Source organism: Urocitellus parryii, chromosome 5 (genome assembly GCF_045843805.1).
Source record: "Urocitellus parryii isolate mUroPar1 chromosome 5, mUroPar1.hap1, whole genome shotgun sequence".
Taxonomy (NCBI): domain Eukaryota; kingdom Metazoa; phylum Chordata; class Mammalia; order Rodentia; family Sciuridae; genus Urocitellus; species Urocitellus parryii.
In genome coordinates, this window is record NC_135535.1 from 106684293 (window position 1) to 106705786 (window position 21494).

General features: G+C 34.6%; 1 protein-coding gene across 1 annotated transcript in view; it reads left to right on the forward strand.

Annotated features, from left to right (window-relative positions):
• LOC113192964 (antigen WC1.1-like) overlaps positions 1 to 21494 on the forward strand; it is a 186353-nt gene that overhangs the window by 82560 nt on the left and 82299 nt on the right. Inside the window, exon 7 of the mRNA XM_077799083.1 lies at positions 21159 to 21473. Coding sequence (XP_077655209.1) covers positions 21159 to 21473 — 315 coding nt within the window. The remainder of the gene's footprint in view (positions 1 to 21158; positions 21474 to 21494) is intronic.

Below are 21494 nucleotides of genomic sequence, written 5' to 3' on the forward strand. Positions count from 1 at the left end.
ACTCAGAAGGGCTCCCTCAGAATTCTTCCTAGAGCCACTCAGTTTCTCCTGCTGGCTTCTATCTTAAATGTCAAGACTAGACTGGTCTCATTACCTGCTGCCTAGTTGTTCTGTGGAGTATGTCCTCTGTATACTGGAGGGTTCCCTAGAGTACCTAGTACACTGCATTGCTAGATGTAATCATCCTTCATTGTGCCTTAACAGGCACCAGTGCTACGACAGAGGGCACACTTCTCAGTGACACAGCCCAGTGGGGGAGATGGACAACTAAACCAGTAACAATGATAAACTATGATATATACAATAATTAAGATAGTAAAGATGGCTGTGGGAACACAATAGGGAGTCAGCTAACCTACTTAGATGTGGTCAGGGAAGGCTTCCTGAAAGAAACAGAAATACAAAGGAACACTGTATATTTTAGAATTACAACCATTTTTAGATATAAAACTGTGCATATACATCCATAACAGTCTATAAAATGCTATAACAGAAGTCTCCCCATTTGTGTGTTCACACACATTTATCAATATTAATCATTACTTCCATATTATTACTAATTTTTTCTATTTTGGGCAAATGCTAACCAATAAGTAGGTAAATAAATATGTATTTTCCACTGTTCTCAGAGTTCTGTTAAATACTTCTAGATTCAAAGTTTATAATTTTTATCTTAAAACAACATTTGTGACCAGTAAAGTATCATGAAGGTTATATTACTGAGATAGTTTAGCATGTGAATAGAGATGGTCTGGATTTGAATCTTTATTTTAAATTTACATTGAAATCTAAAGCTCTAAGATCTTTCATGAAGTGAATATATGTAAACACACAGAAATCAAGAAATAGAATATTAACAACAAGAAGATAACTTCATGCCTCCTTTCAGGCAAGGTTAATCATTTCCCCGACTTCCAGTACCACACATTAATTGAACCACATTGATGCAATCATACAGTTTGTGACGCATTGTTCCTTATTTCATTTGTTCAACATTATCAGTGTGAAACTCTCTGTATTGTTGAAATTTGTTGTATTTCATTACTTACCATTGTTATATAATATTCCATTGTGTAACAATATCACAGAATATCTATCTATCCATTCTCCCCTCAGTAGTTTCCAGTTAGAATTTATTACAAGTAATGCTACTGTGGACATTCTTTCATGTCCTCTGATGAACATGAGGATACAGGTCTGTTGTTTGTGTACATGGTACTATTTCTGGGTCACAAGATGTTAAGTAATAGCATATACTGCCAAATAATAGCTGTGCAAATATACCCTACCAATAATATCTAAGAACTCCAATTCCCTCACACTTTGTCCAACCTGATATGGCCAATATTTTTTTTTTCATTTTAGCCATCTGCTAGTGTAGAATTGTACTGACTCCTGGTTTTAATTGTGTAGCCCTAATGGTTAGGTGGTACTCATTTTATATATTTATTGGCAACATAGGTTATCTCATTAAATCCTTGATCTCTTTTGCCCACTTTTCTTTATCACAATCATGGAAGTACATTTTAATACATTGTGTAGTAGCCAATAGAACATGCAGTAAAATTTCAATCTAGAAGGATGGAATCTGGACAGATGAGAAAGTATTTTAATTTTATTAATATACATGGAAACTCTCCCATTTTTTCCAGAATACACATTAATTTCATGAGCAGTTTTTTTTTTTATTTTGGTTTCTTTTTTGTTGTTGTTGGCTTTTATGTATATACAAAAACAGGATGTTTTTATACATCTGTACATATTAAAATAACTGCTACATTTAAGCAACCTACATCAAGTTAACTCCTCCATTTCCTCACATTGTGAAATTGTGTGTTCGTGCATCTGGGTGTATGTATAGTAACAACTCCTAAAATCTACTCTGTTAGTAAATTCCAGTACATATTACAATGTTATTAACTAAAGTCATGATGTACAGTCTGTCTCTAGTCTTATCCATCCTATACACAACAGCAACTTTGTACATTTTGGTCTTATTTTCAATTGAGTTGTCTTTTCCTTATAAATTTTTTCTGCCAGTATATGGAGGTTTTGCACTCCTTAATGATGTTTTTTGATAAATAGATGCTGCTATCCATATTATTATCTGATATTGCTTTTATCCAACACAGTTAGACATTTATATAAACTCTGAATAAAATATTCACAATTATAAAGCCATGAAAATATTATATAATACTTTATTTTCAAAACTTTATGATTCTACTTTTCATATTTATAGTCACAATCCATTTAGAATTGATTATTGTTTGTAGTATGAAGTAAGCCTCTTAATTTTATACTTATGACTTACAATTAACCAATTAAATAAAAAGATTATTTTTCTTTCATATGAAATTCAGTGAAGCCTAAGTAATAAATTAGATGTTTCTAGTCCTATGGGTCAGATTCCAATGCACTATATTCTATGTGATGATATTATGTGTTTCTCCTTGCACAAAAACCATTTCATCTTAGTCACTGTAATTTATAAAGATTGAGTAAGTTTGTCTCATAATATAAGTAAGTTTTCTCATAATATAAATCATCTAATTTTATTCTTGTTCATTAGAAATGCTTGAATATTCTTGGACTTTTCAAATGAACTTTAAAATAAGTTGGATAATTTTCCCTCCAAAAATATGACTTTTTGCAGAGCATGGTGGCGCATGCCAGTAATCCCAGTGTTTTGAGAGGCTGAAGCAGGAGGATCACGAGTTCAAAGACATCCTCAGCCATTTATCTAGACCCTGTCTCAAAATAAAATATAAATAAGAGCAGGGTGTGGCTCAGTGGTTAAGTGCCCCTGGGTTCAATTCCCAGTAGAAAAACAAAACAAAACCAAAAACATAACTTTTTATTGGGACTGTGTTCAATAATCAGTTAATTATTTCCCCATATCAGTCTAGGGATAATTTTAACAGCTTAGCAACTCTCTATTTCCAATTCACAAGTATGACTCCTGACTTTCATTTTCTTAATTTCCCTCAATAGTGGTTGCATATTTTCCCTTTGATTTATTTCTATATACTTGAAGATTTTTGATGTCATTGTAAATGGTATTACTTTGTATGCATATAATTTATAATTTGACAGATCAATTTTATAAGATATAATTACAAAACAGTATATTAAGTCCACTTTAAGCATACAGTTTAATTAGAATTGACACATTTTAAGTACTACATTGAAATCACAGAACATTTCTTTTATCAAAAATTTTCTTCATGCCATTTTGCAGCTAATTTCCCTCACTGTTAGCTCCAATATCCAGCATATCACTTATTGGATTTGTTTTTATATAGTGACTTTGTCTATTGTAAAATTTCATATAAGTAGAACTAAACAGTATGTACTATTTCTCTGAAACAGTATACATCATACAAGTAGAACTAAACAGTATGTACTGTTTTTCTTAAACAGTATACATCTGTCTCTCAACAAGATATTTTTTAAGATTCACCTATGTCATTGCATGTTTCAATATTTTATTCCTGCTTATGTTATCCAATTGTCACAACATGGATGAGCCTCAAGGACATTATGCTAAGTGAAATAAGCCAGACAGGGCAAGAAAAATATTGTATGATCTCTCTAAAATGTAGAATCTACCAAAAAAAAACAAATTTATATAGACAAGAATCAATATAGTATAAGGGGTGGGGAGATAAGGGGGGAATGCTGAAATGTAGGTGAGAGGATACACAGTAGCAGATTTGTAACATGAACTAGTCTAGAGCTCTCACATACAACATGAGGATATAGATAATAAAAATATGCTGTTTCATGGATTCATTCCAAATGAGTAGATTTTAGCTTCTCTTGCAAAAAAAAAAAAATCAAAACTAAATTTGGGTAAGTATGTGGTTTATTGGTCATGATACTTTGCTTCACTATAGTAAATATATATGTGTATACATACATGTGTTTCTATAATTTACCATGGCATCATGTTATATACATTAAACATATAGAATAACATTTATTTTAAAATACTTTATTCATTTTTTGCATAATAACTACTTATTTATCCATTCACCTATTATGGAACAGCTGAGTGACTTCCTAGTTTCATTATTATAAGAAAAAATGTTAAAACATTCATGTCATACCTTTCATTGCTTTGGAGTATTATTGAAATTGTCACATCATGTTGTCAGTGTGTATATATATATATATATATATATATATATATATATATATATATATATATATATATATATATATATATTTTAAGTAACAGTTGGAGGTTTTCAAAGTTAATACTACCATTCCCATTACTACAAATCCTCTTCAATACGTGCTATTTACTCTTTTCAAAATTCTTTTTTTTCTGTCCTGGTGAAATTTTCTTTGTATTAATCCCAGATTTATTACATACATTCATTGCATAAACACTACTTGTGCTTAGTGCATATTGAGGGTTGAACAAGAAAAAAAAAAGTCTTGATTGAAATTCAAGGAAGCTGGGGAAAAAACAAAATTAGTAAAGATAATACTAGAGAATGAAATTCTTTCCCATCTATGTATGATATATCAAAGTATATAAGTGCATTCTACTGTCATGTATAACTAATTAAAACAAATAAAAATAAAAATAGAAAAAAGAAATTCTTATGAATATGTTTATTCTCTGTGAATCTAACTTGTTCTCCCTTAGTTCCTAATGGTTTTGACTACCTTTTGTGTCTTCACTGGTCATTATTTTTCACTTAGGAAGGGAGGCATAACATGAGAGTTTGATTCTTGACTCCTGTTAGGTTCCAGTGACCTATATGATTATCCTCAGGCCAATACCATACTGTTTCAATATGGTATGTTTATAGCAGATATTGAAATAAGTGGTCTGATGTACTTTTTTCAGAAAAGATTATCAAGCTTTCTGATTTTTGTTGTTACAATGATTAATTTTTATTTTGAGCTTATGTCTCACAGCTTTATGAGTACTAGCAGATATTTGCAGATTCCTATTTTCACATACACAATCATATTGTCTGAAAATAAATAAAATTTATTTATTTACTCCTTATTTTACAAGCTGTATGCCTTTTCCTTCTTTTTCATGCCTTTGTATGGCCTCTAACACAAGAAATGGAATTTTTAAGAATGTTGTTATAGCTTAATGAGATTCTCTGTTATGCCTACTTTCCTGAAAATTTTTATTATAAATGGAAACTGAACTTTTCTAAATGTTTTCTGTCCATTGAAACAATCATGCATTTTTCTCATTTATTTTACTAATATGGTAAATTACTTTCATTTAATTTTGTAAAAATAATTAGCATTGCATTCCTGGGTAAACCCCATTTGGTCCTGGTGCATTATACTGTTCATGTATTGTTAAGTATGCTTTGCTGTGTTCCGCTGAAGATTCTTGTGTCTATATTCATGATGAGTATTGTTTTGTAGTTAATTTATTTTCTTCTGATGCCTTGATTTTGATATTATATCTTATTGAGATCATAAAATAAATTATAAAGTGTTTCCTTTTCTTTTCTGAAAAACAAAACTAAACCTAGAAGTCATATAATGTTCTTTCCTATGAGGTATAATTCACCACTGAAGGCTTCTGGCCCTGGGGATTTTTTTGTGGGGGAATTTTAAATAATAATTCAATTTGGTTATAAATTTGCTATGGTAGTTATTTTTAACATCTAAAAATATAAACTATATACATAATTATGGGATACAGGTGTGACTTATTTTATATATATTGCAATGTTTAAATCAGATTAAACATCTGTCTCCTCAAATATTTATAATTTCTTTGTGGTAAAGCCTTTCAAAATCCATACTTTGAGCTTTTTGAAATATACAGCACATTAACATTATTGATAGTCACCCTACTGTTCAAGAGCACAACAGAACTTCTTTCTCCTATCTAGCTACTTAACCTGTAGTCCTTTCATCTGCCTTTTCCTATCATCCCCTCTTCCCCATGCCTACAATCTCTCCAGCTGCATCTAACATACTCTTCACTTCAATGAGATTGACTTTTTTTTTATAGTGCTCATATCAGAAAGCTCACATGGCACTTACCTTCTGTACTCCACCTGTTTCACTAAGTATGTCTAGCTGCACCCATGCTTTTGCAAATGGCAAGATCTCATGTTTTTTATGCCACATAATATTCTGTTGTGCATATACACATTTTCCACATGCTCACACTTGTTAGTTTTTGTATTTTTAATAATAGCCATTCTTACTAGAATACAGCAATATTCGGTTGTGATTTGGTTTGCTTTTCCTTGAAGATTAGTGATGTTGAGCATATTTTCATATGCCTGGTGGTCCATTGTATATATTTTGAGAAATATCTGTTTAGATATACCACCCATATTTTATCACCCATTGTATATATAATGGGTGATATATATATATATATATATATATATATATATATATATATATATATATATAAGATTTTTCTGGATATTTGTATAATTTACAAATATTTTCTCCCGTTATGTCTATTGCCTCCTCACTCTGTTGAATGTTTCCTTTGCAATGTGGAAGACTTTAGCTTTTCTGTAAATCTTATGTGTCTATTTTTTATTTTTCTTTCTGTTCTTTTGATGTCTTATCTGAGTTTCTTGCCCAACTCTGTTTTTTTTTTAAGAATTTCTCCTAAGTTTTTCTGTAGTAGTTTCATAGCTTGCATTTAAGTATTTAATTTGCTTTAAGATGATTTTTATATCTGGTGAGAGGTAAGGATCTAGTTTTATTCCTTTGGATGAGGATATCTAGTATTCTATCACCATTTATAGAAAAGACTGTCTTTTCTCCAATGCATGTTTTTAATACCTGTATCCAAAGTCAGTTGACTATGGATGTATGAATTTACTTATGGGCTATGTGTTCTATTTTTTTTTATTTTTTTATTTGTTCTACTTAGTTGTACATGACAGCAGAATATACTGTTCATACACAAATGGAGTGCAACATTCAATTCTCTGGTTGTACATCATGTAGAGACACACCATTCATGCACTTGTACATGTATCAGGGTAATGATGTCTACTCTGTTGTTCTGTGTTTCTCTTTTTATGCCTATATCATGCTTTTTTTATTACTGCAGCTTAACAGTACATTTAGAAGTTGAGTACTGAAATAAGTCCTGCTTTGGTCTTTTTGCTCAAAATGGCTTTGCCTATTCAAGGGTTTTTTGTTGTTGTTGTTGTTGTTATTCTATGTCCATTTTAAGATTGTTTTTTCTAGTTCTGTGAAAAATGCCTCTGGTATTTTGAAAGAGATTGGCTTAAATCTGTAGACTGCTTCAGATAGCATAGACATTGTAACAATGTTGACTCTTGGTCTCTAAACATGGCATGACTTTCCACTTTGTGTTTTTCTATATGTCCTCTTCAAAATCTTTCATTAATGTTTTATAATTTTTATTACAGAAATCTTCTCCTTCTTTAGTTGAATTTATTCTTAAGTATTTTCAAAGCTATCATAAATGGAATTGATCCTTGATTATGTTTCAGATATTTCACTATTGGAAAACCTGCAAATTTGCTGAATTCATTTTCTAGTTTTAATTGTTGTTGATGATGGAATCTTTCAGGTTTTCTGTATTAAGATCTTGTGATCTGCAAACAGTAACAATTTGACAGCCTCTTTTGCAATTTGTATTCCCTTTATTGTTTTCTCTTACCTGGTTGCTCCAGCTAGGATTTCAGTACTAAGCTGAACAAAAGTGACAAAAGTGGGCATTTTCATTTTGTTCTAGATCTTAGCGAGAAAGATTTTTAGTTCTCCCATTCAGTAACATTTCACCTGTTGGTATATTATGAGTAGCCTTTATTATGTTGAAGGATGTTTCTTCTATTCCTAATTTATTCAGATTTTTTATTATAAAGGGATGCTGAATTTATTCAAGGCCTTTTTTGCATTTGTTATTGTATACTTTTAATATCATATGATTTTGTCTTTTTGTCCATTATGTTGATGTGTTGTATCATGTTTACAGTCTTGGGTTTGCTGAACCATATTTGCTTCCCCAGGATAAATCTCATTTTGAGTATAATACTAATCTTTTTAAATGATGTTAGGTTTTCTAGTATTTTGTTGAGGATTTTATCATCTATAATCATCAAAGATGTTGGACCTGCAGCTTGTGTGTGTGTGTGTGTGTGTTTTTCCTTGTCTAATGTTGATATGAGGGAATTCTGACCTCTGAGAATGAGTTTGGAAGAATTTTCTTGTCTATTTTTGAAATTATTTTAACAGCATTGGTATTAATTCTTCTTTACATATATGAGGGTAACTCAGTACTGAAGTCATATGACCCATGGGATTTTTTTAATGGAAGACTTTTAATTAATAATTAAATCATTACTCATGTGTATCTTCATGTATTCTATTTCTTCGTGATTAATATTGATAAGGTGTATGTGTTAAGAATTTCTTGATTTCTTGTAAGTTATCAAATTTGTTAGCATATAGTTTTTATAATAATTTCTGATGATCCTTTGTATTTCTTTGGTGTCCATTGTAATGTCTACCTTTTAGTCTCTGATTTTATTTGACTCTTCCCCCCCACACACACACCTAGTTTCAATTTTTTAAATATTTATGAAGAACCCACTCCTAGTTGTGTTTATATTTTAGTCTCTACTTAATTTATTCCAGCTTAGGTCTTTTTCTGTCTTTCTGCTAATATTGAATTAGCTTTTCTTTTACTTCTTTGAACACAATTATAATATATTTAATATTTTTATGGTTTTGTTTTTATTTTTGATGTAGGTATTGATTAATATAATCTTTCCTTCTTGAGATACCTTGCTACATCTCATTTGTTTTGGTATGTTGTGACTCCATTTTGATCTGTTTTAAGAAAATATTGAAGTTCCTTTACAATTTCTTTTTTGACCATTGGTTGTTCAAAGTAAGATTTATTTTCTCAATGTATTTTATAATTTCCACCCATAAAATATCCCTATGTGTTATTTATTTTCTTTTGTTGCCTTGAAAAACTTATCTTTAATCTTTTAATCCTGTTCCAAAATTCCCTTAAGCTTTCTTCCTTCCTCTTCTTTATCTTTTCTTTCTCTTCTCCAACTCTGTCTTTTCAAATAATCTGTGTTTGAACTCACTAATTTTTTCCTCTTTGTGGGTATTCTGCCATCTCTCATGGTTTTAAATTCACTTAGTTTATTTTTCATCTCAAGGATTTCTGCTTGCTTTTATTTTTTAAAAATTGTTTCTATCTCTGCAAATTTTCTGTTGGAATATTAACTTATTTCTCTGTCTTTCTGAAAGCTCATTGAGTTTCATTAAAACACTTGTTCATATTTCCATCCAAGATATTGTAAATGGTTAGCATATAGTTACTCTCTGGCACTTATTATGACCATTAGGTAAAGTTATACTTCCTGAGAAGTTCTTGATCCTTGGTAGTGTGTAGCATCACTTGTATATTGAAGGATTAGGCATTTATTTCAGTCTTTCTAACCTGGATTTTAAAAGAACTTCATTAATATACATATTAATTATACATATTAATGGGGTTCAATGTGACATCACCATGCATACACACATATAGTGTACACAAATGCTAACTAAGCAGATTGCATATTTCCTCTGAGCCTGCAGACATTTCTATTATTTTCATACTGGGTAGAAACTTAGCCCATGCTTTCTTTACTCAATAATGAACAAAGGTCCAGATGCCTCATCCAGGGTCAGTATCCTGCATTCAGATACTCTGATATTATACTGGGCCCTGGGAAGAATCACTGTGGAGTGACCAGCTCTAGGCTCTTAACCATAGATGGTGCCCATCTCCCTTTTACTTCCCAGGAATGTAGTTATTGTCTTCATGTTGTTCTGTCTGAAGCTGGAGGAGGAATACAGAGAGAAGTCCTGTGGTGACTAACACTGCAATGCTATTCCACATGCTAAGGCCACAGCCAACACTGCAGAAAAACCTAGACCAATACTCCTATGAGTTGATGAGTTGTGTACTGCCAAGATGGATTCATGGCCTATGACTGCTGCAACCAGCCACACGGGATGCTGGCTTCAATAAAAGTCCAATAGACTGGAGCCATGTGTCTCTTCTACATTCAGGGGCACTGGCCTAGGAAGAGGTACTGTTAGGATCTGTCCAGTATTATATTTTACCTGTCTGAAACTGAGTTCCAAGGCAAACTCCTGTGATTAATATGCTTCCCTACACCCAGAAAATGTAGGCTGGATCAACATTCTGGTACCCAGAACTGATGTGTTGGTAAAAGCAGTTCTTTGACTGCCAAAATGACCACTTACTTGAGCCCCATCTGAGTCTCACAGCCACAAGTATCTGCACAATCTCAGGGGTGTGTCCAGGAGCTCCCAGTAACTTGTTCTGATGTAGGACAAAACATGGATCCATTCTATTAATGAGAAAATGTCTACCCTGAACTCTGTTAGGTCTGGAAGCTTTGTGTATGAGCTCTGGCCTGAGTAGAGGGACCCTTCGGTTCTCCCTGGTGCTGGGTCTTACTATAGTGGACCCAGAACTGAGCTCCAAGTTCTGTGCTAGCTTTTCTGCCCTGCTGCCCAAGGTTGGGGAAGGAGTGGTGAAGCACTGTTGGCTAAGGCAGTTCAAGAGAATCAGTTCCTGACTATGGGATATTGCCAGGCACTGAAGTTCACCATGGATGCTTGGTCTTGAAGTCTAAGATTTAGACTTTATTCCCTCTCCCTCCTTATGTAGGAGGCATCTCTCCAGGATGGAGAGAAGGGGGTGACATGAGTAACTCTTTTCTTCCTGCCTTATCCAATGCATCTTTTCTTATTATTATACTACAACCAAGCAATATATTCCCTTGCCTGGCTTACTCAACTCTTGTGAAAGTAGTTTGATGTGTGAATATCTAATTAAATAAATGTGTCTATGGGGAGATAATGACTGAAAGATCTTTGGCACCATTTTGTTCCACCTCTTTGGGAATGATTTTTTCTTTATTCTTTCTTGTCCTAGTTTTGGAAAATTTTATCTTTCTAGAAATTTATTTATTCCAAATAATTTGTCTAATAAATTACCATGAACTGAATTACAGCATTCTCTTATCAAGGATAATGGGTAATTGTTTTAAATGGAGTGCTACCCTCTTCTTCACTTATGATACTGCTAATTTGAGTCTTCTCTATTTTTTCCTTGATCAGTCCAACTAGATATTTTTCAATTTAATTACTATTTTTGAAGAACAACAAAACTGCAACAGCAGGCATAAAGATGTAGGAGTCCCATGCTCAGGTACTGTCTTGTACTGTCCAGTGTCTAGGAGAATGAAAAGTTCTAGATTAGAAGGCTTCTGATTTCTGGGGAACTAGGAGGTGATGGGTGAGAAGAGACTCAGAAGTCTATCTATAGACCAAGACTGCTCAGTTTCTTATTGTGATGAGCTTCATTTGCTTCACTCTTGTGAGTCTCAACTATAGTTTTTCCTTCTCCAGTTATCTATCTTAAAAAGATAATGTATTTGAATAACTTCTCAATTAAAATTAACTTTATAATCCTTATAATTTTTTTTCTTTTTTATAGGCTGGGGCTATAGCTCAGTGGTAGAGTACTTGCCTCATACATGTGAAGCCCTGGGTTCAGCCTCAGCACCACATAAAAATAAATAAATAAATAAAAGTTTACTATAATCCAAATCATCTGCAAGTCAATACATACAAATTCTTGGAGACAACAAGCCTGTTAGAAGAAAGGAGTAGAATGTGGTTGTGCTTTTCTCATTTGAAGTGTTTCCATATGTGTTGCCTGGGATGCTGTTTTGCACTAGGCTAGCAAGTGTATGGGCACAGAAGATATCAATAAACAAATCACAGAGTTGGATCACAGGAATTTTTGGATTACTACAAAATCACAAGTCTCTTGCAAATTCAGAGAAAAGAATACATAGGAGAACTACAGATGGAGAGCTCTGAGCTGTGGATTCCCTTTTCATCTTTACTACAATCAGTTCTCTTCTTTATTTAACACAACATCTTTATAAACTCAAATTGGAAGGGACACTCAGCCATGTGTTTTCAAGTCAATGTTGGGTTCAATAAAATGTCATTATGTATGTGTTTTGGTAAGAAACAACAGTTTCTATCTGTTGCATTCAGTGAAAGAAGTGCTTCTGCCCATCTGATCTTAATTTTTTCATTTTGTTAATTTGTCATGTGGTCTCTCCTCTTTACATACCATGTAAATTTTTCCATATTTTTATTGGTGTATTATAATTGTACATAATTGGTCTGGGGATAGAGGTCAGTTGGTAGACGCTTCCCTCACATGCACAAGGTCCTGAGTTCAATACCCAACACTACAAAAAAAAAATAATAATAATTGTAAATATTGGTGGGATTTGTTAACTGTTTGTACACATATAACATAAAATTTAACATTCCTAATATTGTTTCCCAATATTTCCCTTTTTCTTCCTTTTCTCCCTCCCCCAGTTACATAACATGCAATTGGTGACTGAACACTAGAAATTTTATATGAAATAATAACTCACTCCAGACATATTTTCTTATAACTAAAAAGATTCCTATACTTGACAGTGGAGATATTGTTCATTACCAAAACAACTAAATGTAACCTAAACTGAGCTGGAGAACATCCTGGTTACAGGTTGGAGAGGTTAGTCAGCCTCTGATTTGTCTCTGTGCCTGTGAAACAATTTCTCAGCGATTTCAATAGAGAGATGGGATGATCTGTTTGCTCAGCACCTAAGAGAATAAGGGAATATCCAGTCTGCTTTCCAGGGGGTTTGATCTAGGTTTGGGGGGGCGGGTTTGTTGTTGTTTTGTTTTGTTTTGTTTTGTTTTGTTTTGTTTTGTTTTTGGCCTCCTGTCCTTCACAGCTTCCACTTAGGCAAATATTTCAGGAGAAAATCTGCCATGTATCAGGGGCCTTCAAGTCTCCAATTTCATTGGTCCAGCTCCATGTAATTCCCAAATTTGCCTGGTTGCTCTGACCCAGCAGGAGTCCCCTGTTGCTGAAGCTCAGAGTATGAGCCATTAACCCATACACTGAATTGGGAAATTATTTTAAAGGTGATAGGTAGATAGATAGGTAGATAGATAGATGCTAAAATGATTGGTAGTCTTTGGATTTTTACTGTATTTAGCCCATGTTGTGTCTAAAAATGTCCATTTTCTTCAAATACTTTTTTATAATTTTCAAATCTTTTTTTATTTTTACCTGGTAGGTACACTGGCCTTCTGTAGACTCTATTTCATTCTTTGTAGAAGCAGAATGAAATAGATTTTGGTTTGTCATTGTTTACAGTTAATGGATGCCAGTTAACCTCCCTTGTCAGGCTTCCATTGTGGTGACAAAATACCTGAGGTAATCAACTTAAAAAGAGGAAAGGTTTTTTTATGACTCATGATTATTGAGGTTCCACCAGATGGTTGCTTGTCTTTGTTGCCTTGGGGCTTGTAGTAAGGCATATATCATAGCAGGAGCCTGCAGTGGAGGAAACAGCTCACCCCATGGTGGTCATAGAGCAAAGAGAAAAATAGGAAAGGTCCATGGTTCCAAATCCCCTTCAAGGCACACCCAATGACTGACTTACTTCCACTACTAAGCTATACCTGCTAAAAGTGCACCACCTTCCAAAGTGCCATGAACTGGTGACCAAGCCTTCAGCATATGGGCCTTTAGGGGACATTTAAAATCCAAACCACTCTCTGTACACCACTATTCACATGTGCAAAATAGAGAGGACATGATATTTACAGATCCCAAAGAAAGCATTGGAAGGACTCAAAGGAGAGGCATTTTATTACTTACTCCTTATATATTTAGTATATAAAAAATACTTAAAATTCAAGTTCATATATCCCATCTTCAAAGCCTGATTTCTTCCTTGAAGGCCTAAAGTTCCATTTCCTATGCAATCCAAAGATACTTTCAAGTGAATTTTTTATTTGATTAATTATACCTTTAATTTTCAGGACTTCTTATTTCTTTTCATTATTTCTATAACTTTATTGAAATAGTCTTTAATCTCCTTTATTTGCTCTTTTAATTCATTCCTTGGATCCTTTTTATTTCATTGAACATTTTAATATTAGTTTTCTTTCATTTTTCTCTGGAATTTAATCCAATTCCATATCTGTGAGATCCTTTGTTGGGATATTGTGAATTTGGGGGAGAGATTTGTTTGCTTGTTTCCTCATGTTTTCAGAGGTCTTAAACCTGTTCATTAATTGAGATGGTCCACCCCCTCTTTTATATGCATGTCCTTCTGTGTATGGTTAACTTTTTTGTTCTTGGATTTTCTCTCTGTTTTTGATATATGAGTAGGTTTCCAGGATCTGAAGTCTCCTCTGGTTTTTCCTCCTAAGGAATGGTTATTGGTTTGGGGGTTTTGTCTCCCCATTCTCATTGTTGGGGTATTGTTGAGGCTCAGGTGGGGCTATAATGTGTGCAGGGTGAGATTTGCTGGCTGAGTTTTAAGTTTTGCTGGGCAGAAGGATCTCTACTCTGTGAATTTTATTTGTCCTAGTTACTTTCCTTAGCTAGGAAAAGTACTAATGTTAGCAATAGGTCTACAGTCTTAAGATAAATGTCAGGTGTTTACTCTGACATCCATAATGTTAATGATGACCTATATAGGCGTCATGGGGTTAGCATTTAACATCATTAGAACAATAAAAAATTGTGATGTAAATTAGGCATTAAACAACAGGTGACTACTGTGTCATCCACTGTATGAATAATTACAATAAGATGGATGGGGAAGAAATTACATAAACTATATAATTCTATTAAATAGTAGGTTTACAGTTTCTTAAGTGAAGGGACAATATGTTAGAAAAGTGTTTTAGTCAGCTTTTTCACTTCTGTGACTAAAGGACCTGACCAGAACAACTATAGGACAAGAAAAGTTTATTTAGGGTCCCACAGTTTCAAGGTCTCAATCCATAGATAGCACACTCCACTCCTAGTGGCTCAGGGTAAGGCAGAACAACACGGTGGAAAAGTGTGGCTGAGGGCAACCATTCACATAATGATCAGTAAGCAGAGAGAGAGACTCCACCCTCCAGATAGAAAACATATCCCAAAGCCATGCCCCCAGTGAACCACTTCCTCCAGCCACACCCCACCTAGCTCCAGTCTCCACTCAGTTAATCCCATCAGGGATTCATTTACTGATTAGGTTAAGGCTATGACCCAATCATTTTTCCTTCAAACCTTTTTGCATTGCCTCACATGTGAGCTTTTGGGGCATGCCACATCTAAACCATAACATTCGTCCCCTGGTCTCCAAAAGCTCACACTCATCTGACAATGCAAAATACATTTAGTGCATTCCCAGAGTTCCTATGATCTCAATAGTTCTGAAATTGCTCAAAGTTCAAGTCTTAAGTCTTCTCTGAGGCTCAAGGCAATCTTGCATTATGAGCTCATGTAAAAAGACGAGTGGTGGGAGGGAAAGGGAGAGAGAAGGGAAACTGTATGGAAATGGAAGGAGACCCTCATTGTTACACAAAATTACATATAAGAGATGGTGAGGGGAAAGGGGAAAAAACAAGGGAGAGAATTGAATAACAGTTGATGGGGTAGAGAGGGAAGATTGTAGGGAAGGGGAGGGGGGATAGTAGGGGATAGGAAAGGTAGCAGAATACAACAACTAATATGACATTATATAAAAATGTGGATGTGTAACCGATGTGATTCTGCAACTTGTATTTGGGGTAAAAATGGGAGTTCATAACCCACTTGAATCAAATGTATGAAAGATGATATGTCATGAGCTATGTAATGTTTTGAACAACCAATTACAAAAGCAATTTACAAGTATCTAATAGATAATGGTACAGAGTAAACATTTCCATTCATAAAATTATGAGCATAGAAAAAGAAAGACCAGAATTGAGCTGGGCAAATCAGTTCGTAGCTCCATATCCGGTATCTGGGGCACATTGGCATCGTGATGTTCTCTCCAAAGGACTTCTGTAAACCAGAGAAAGTTTGAAATATTTGTAAAAGTGAACACAAGAGAAGCAGGAGACAGGTAGCAGATGTCTTCTGTAAAGAAGAAGAAATAAAAACTTAATTGAAAGCAATAAAAAATGAGAGGAAGAGGGAACAGGAAAATGTGGCTATTAGTGAAGAGAGTGATGATGGTGCAATAAGGAAAAAAGTCAAGGTTTGAAAGACAAAAGTTAAGACCAAAACAACTCAACTGTATGATGATATCCCACCAAGGTTCAATAATAAGCAAGTGAAGATGGAAACAATTAACATGAAAGTAAAATTATGTGAATTTTACTTTATATGAATATGTGTATGTGTATCTCCTGTCCACACAGTGAGAGCCCCTCCTCATAAACACATACACATATACAAAATATCTCACAGAATGGAAAAAGAGTAAAAAATAATAAAACATAATGAAATAATATTTGAAAAAAATTAAAGCTAAAATTTTTTTTTAAATATTGACCTTTGGAGCTCTCTGGCGGGTTTAATATTTGATCCATACCCCCTGTTGCTGGGGAAATGCTGGTCATGGATGATGTCTGGGTCTTAGGGGCCTCTAGCAAAATCAACTTTTAGGTTATAGCAACTTACACCTCCACAGGTTTTACATTCACCACTATGAATATGAATTACCAGGAATCAGCCCTGAAGTGTAGATGCTCTTGTGTAGCTGTTATTGGCATCTTCCAAGTAGCTCTTATGGAGCACAAGCAATAAAGGGAGATTTTTCTCCTTGATTTGTGCAGCCTATATGTTCCAGGCACAATTTTTTCTTTGCACCTATTTTAGTCAGTTTGGTTGGGGCACATTCAGGGGATCATAATAGGCAAGTGCTGTGTTCCCTGGCAACTTCCTCTGTCTCCATTTGCTGCCATGAATTACTTACAAATGGCTCCAATGCAGGTAACTTTGGTTCCCACTGAACTATCTGCCCATGGACAGAGCGATTTTGGTTGATTTTCACTCAACCACTTCCTCCACTGACTCTGGGTTTCTTAAGATCAGTTTCCTAATCTATAGGCCCCCCAGGACTTTTTTTTTAACCACCATGGTTTCCTCTCTCTATCTGCATGTGTTTCACCCTCCCTTCAGCAGCCACCTCTGTGGCTATTGCCAGCCAAGCTGGAGCTTCTCTGATGTATTCTTTCTGATATTATTTTCAAAGTTTCTGACTTTCTGTGTCTCTCTGGTTTCTTTTACTGTCCGTTATTAAGTTTCAGTGAATTCCCTTAGTTATCTGCCTCAATCAGGAGCAGTCTTTTAAGTCTAGTGCAAATGAACTGTGGAGGAACTGATTCCTTCCTCTAATCCACCTTCTGTGTGTGTGTGTGTGTGTGTGTGCACACACGCGCATGTGTGTCTTTCTCTCTTTCTCTCTCTTTCATGACATATTTTTAAAGTGTTGAATTTGATTTTTAAGCATCTTATTCAGGATTTTTGCATCTATATTCATCAAGGATACTTGGCTATATTTTTCTTTTTGTTCTTGTCATGTTTTTATCAAATTTCGGTGGCTCCACAGAATGAGTTTGGAAGAGTATCTTTTCTTTATGTTTTATGGACTTGCTTGAGGAGCATTGGTTTTAGTTTTTAAAAGTGGCAGGCAATTTCTTCTACCCTGAACTTTTCTTCATTGGAAGACTTTGTTACTGTTTGAATCTCATTTCTTATTATTGATCTGTTTAGATTTTTTTCTATTCTTATACCTCAATTTTGGTAGGACATATGCGTCTAGGAATTTGTCTACTTGATCTAAATTTATAATTATCTGTAAAATAGCTTTTCAAAATATTTTCTAGGGATTGCCTGTATGTCAATGCTGCCTTTTTTAATATCCCCTTTCCATCTCTAATTTTACATGCTTGGCTAGTTTTGTTAAAGGTGTGCCAATTCTGTTTATTTTTTGAAAGGAAAAACTCTTTGTTTTATTGATCCTTTCTATTGCTCTTTTTGTTCCTTATTAATCTATTTCAGTTCTGATTTTTTAGGATTTATTTCCTTTTACACAATTTATTTCCTTTACACAAAAATTTCATTTGTTTTTGTTTTCTAGGACATTGAGGTACAATATTACATTATTTATTTGAAATTCCTCCATTCTTTTTTTAATGTGTGTACTCATAGTTATAAATGATGTTTTTACTACTGCTTTCACTGTATCCCACAAATTGTGATATTTTGTGTTTCTATTTCAATTAACTTCTATGAATTTTTTAAATTCAGGCTGAAGATATTTTCAATAATCTATTGTTTATTCAAAGGTGTATTATTTAATATATATGTGTTTGTGTAATTTCTCTTATTGTCAGTTTCAGTTTCATTATGTCATAATTTTTATATAGTAGTCCATTAAAATGCAATAAATCATTTACATTTTTTGCATTGGTTAATGCTTGCTTTAAATCCAAAACTATAATGTATCTTAGAAAATGCACAATGTGCAAATAAAAATAATGTGTATTGTCCAACTGTTGGGTGGAATACTCTATACGTGTTACAGCCACTTGTTGTATAATGTAATCTAACCTTATGTTTGCTTGTTGATGTCTTGTCTGGATGGCCAGTCTATTAGTGAGAATGACATATTAAGATACCACTAGCATTTTGCTCAAGTTTATTTTCCCTTTATATCCTATAAGATTTGTTTTATAAAATTCTGTGTTCTATTACATATGCATTTATAATCATTATATCTTCAACTTACCACTATGTAGTTACCTTCTTTGTCTCTTCTAATTTTGAAGTGTGCTTTTCATATATGATCATATATGGTCACCATCATGACTAAGAAAGAAGAAAAAAACAACAATAACGACAACATAAAATTAACAAGCTACATAAATACAGTAATAATCATTCTACTCAATAGCAACTAAAATAGAAGTAACCATGGATAAGGGGGAAAATAAATTAATAGGAGTAAAAAGTTAATAAAAGAAAAATTAATTCAAGAAGGAAAATAAATAGGGGGAATATTTGGAATGGGAAAAAGAAAAATGTATGTGAAGAAACAGAAAAATGAGAAATAAAAAAGAGAAAACCCCTTTAAAGACTTTTTAAAATAAATCAATAGTTTAAAAAATAATAAGATATAAATAATAGTTTAATATAATAAGATATAAATAATTTAAAATGTGTCAAAAATTCTTCCCAGGTAAAATATTTACACTGGAGACACCTCTTTGCAGGTGAGCTAACATTTGAATGCACCAGGTATGTGGGGTTAGTAGCCTACAAAAGAAACCAATTGTAGTTCCTCCTCTTTCCACCAAATATTCTGGGATTTGGTGTGATGTGCTGGCTGCACTGTGCTCCTCATTTCCTGGAGGGTAAGGGAAGGTTGATGGGGCTGGCCATCACACCACAGGGATTTTGTTAGCAAACCTGGGGAGCATTGCAAAACAGAAGTCAAAGTCACCACAAGTCCTTCTTTAAGTGCTTTGAGAATCCAACTGGTGGGCACACACTGGCACACACTTGTTCCAGAGGCCTCTAGTCATTGGCCATGGAAGTGTCCTAGTCATGGTGAATCAATCCTTGGAATGCCTGTGAAAAGTGGTGTAAGCAATCAAACCACTGAGCTCCACCGTGGAGAGAGGATGTGGGAATGCAGTGAACTGTCAGATGTGTTCTCTGAGCTCTCTCCATATGTGCAAGCACATGTGAATGGAATCACTATTCTTCACAGAGAGAAGGACCACTTCCTAATGAGGCTTCCAGTGGCTTTCCTGCCACTCAATCCTCTCAGTTTGTTTGCAACAGGCACTCTCCCTATCTGAGACAATAGAGTGCTAACATTCCCCCCACCATCACTGTAGCAAGGTGACCCAGGGACCCTGAATTGACCTATATTTTCTAATCCCTGCACAGTTTATTCCCTACAATAGGCCCTTTCTCAAGATAGCTTCTGCTTATGGCACTATGAGAGCTCGTAGAACATTGTCATGAATTCTCTAAAGCTCTGTTGTTGTGCAGGAGGAGTCTCTCTCAGAACAATTCCCCAAACTTGATCTAAAGCTTATAAGAACCATGTGTTTCACCCACAGCTAAGACTGCTGCTCTGCTGACACCATCTGGGTTGTCTGCACTCTCCAGCTTACCTTATGCTTGCAGATTGCCTCCCTCACCAGGCAGCTGAAGTTGATCCTGTAAATTACTTTGTACATTTTTATGGGCTGCCTTAATGCTTCTCTGGATTATTTAGAATTCTAATAATTTCTTTAATTAGTCCCAAGTCTTCTCTTTCTTTTCTTAGAATACAGTTTCCACTGTGTTCCCTTATTCTTTTCATTCTCAGAGTCACAACAAAGGTAATTCTATTCTGCAATTTCCCTCCCTCATTAAGAACTCCTATTTTTGAATAACAACAACTCCTGACAGGAAATCCAAGCCATTATTTTAAAAAGTAACATTCAATGATTCCTAGTGGCATCTGAGCAATGTCAGCATCTGACATCATATTTTTGGTAGGTTGCACAGTCTACCTAAAGTGAACACAGATTTGAAACAAAATATTCAGATCTGAACTCTGAAATGTAGAATCATTAGTGAAATATTTTGAAGGAAACCATAATCTGACTTGTGATCCATTCATTTTCAGTCTTAATATCTATATAATTATGTATTTCCCTGGATTCATAGTGGTCACCTGAGACTTCTGATGATCTATCTCATCCCCATTTCTTACTCCGTCTGCTGTGCTCTCATTCTTCCAAATCTCAAACCATTGACACTTGAACATGCATGCTTTATTAGAAACCATTTCAGATGCTGGCACATTACATTGAATCTCAGAGATCATTCACACACACACACACACACACACACACACACACAAAAGATACTTTCAACTTCTCAAAGTAGGAATCCTGACACGTCTAGAAACGTTTTATCACACCTTATGAAGAACTCTACCAACAACAACTTTACCTCTGATAGGACCTAACTTCTACTTGAGACTACTTATTAGATTACAATGAGTTTAATTCCTTTTTTTTACACAATTAATTTTCCTACTTGTTTTGGTACAAACTGAGACCTAGCTGCTGCCCAGATATGACAACTCCATGTCTTACCGAGCAAACTCTGCATTCTGAAAGCTTAGTTTGTGGGAGGGAGTAGAACCCTTCTCATTCGCTTTGTAAATGCAAATGTTGACATGATTCTTTCTTCTCAGAGACTCCACAGCTCCGCCTGGTGGATGGGGGCAGTCGCTGTGCAGGCAGAGTGGAGATCCTTCACCAGCATTCCTGGGGCACTGTGTGTGACTTCAGCTGGGACCTGAACGATGCCCATGTGGTGTGCAGACAAATGGGCTGTGGTGAGGCCCTCAATGCCGTGCATGAGGCACTCTTTGGGGAGGGATCAGGGCCCATCTGGCTGGATGACCTGAAGTGCACAGGCAAGGAGTCCCATGTGTGGAACTGCCCTTCTCTAGGCTGGGGGCAACACCACTGCACACACAAGATGGATGCAGGAGCCATCTGCTCAGGTATGGCCAGTGAATTCCCCA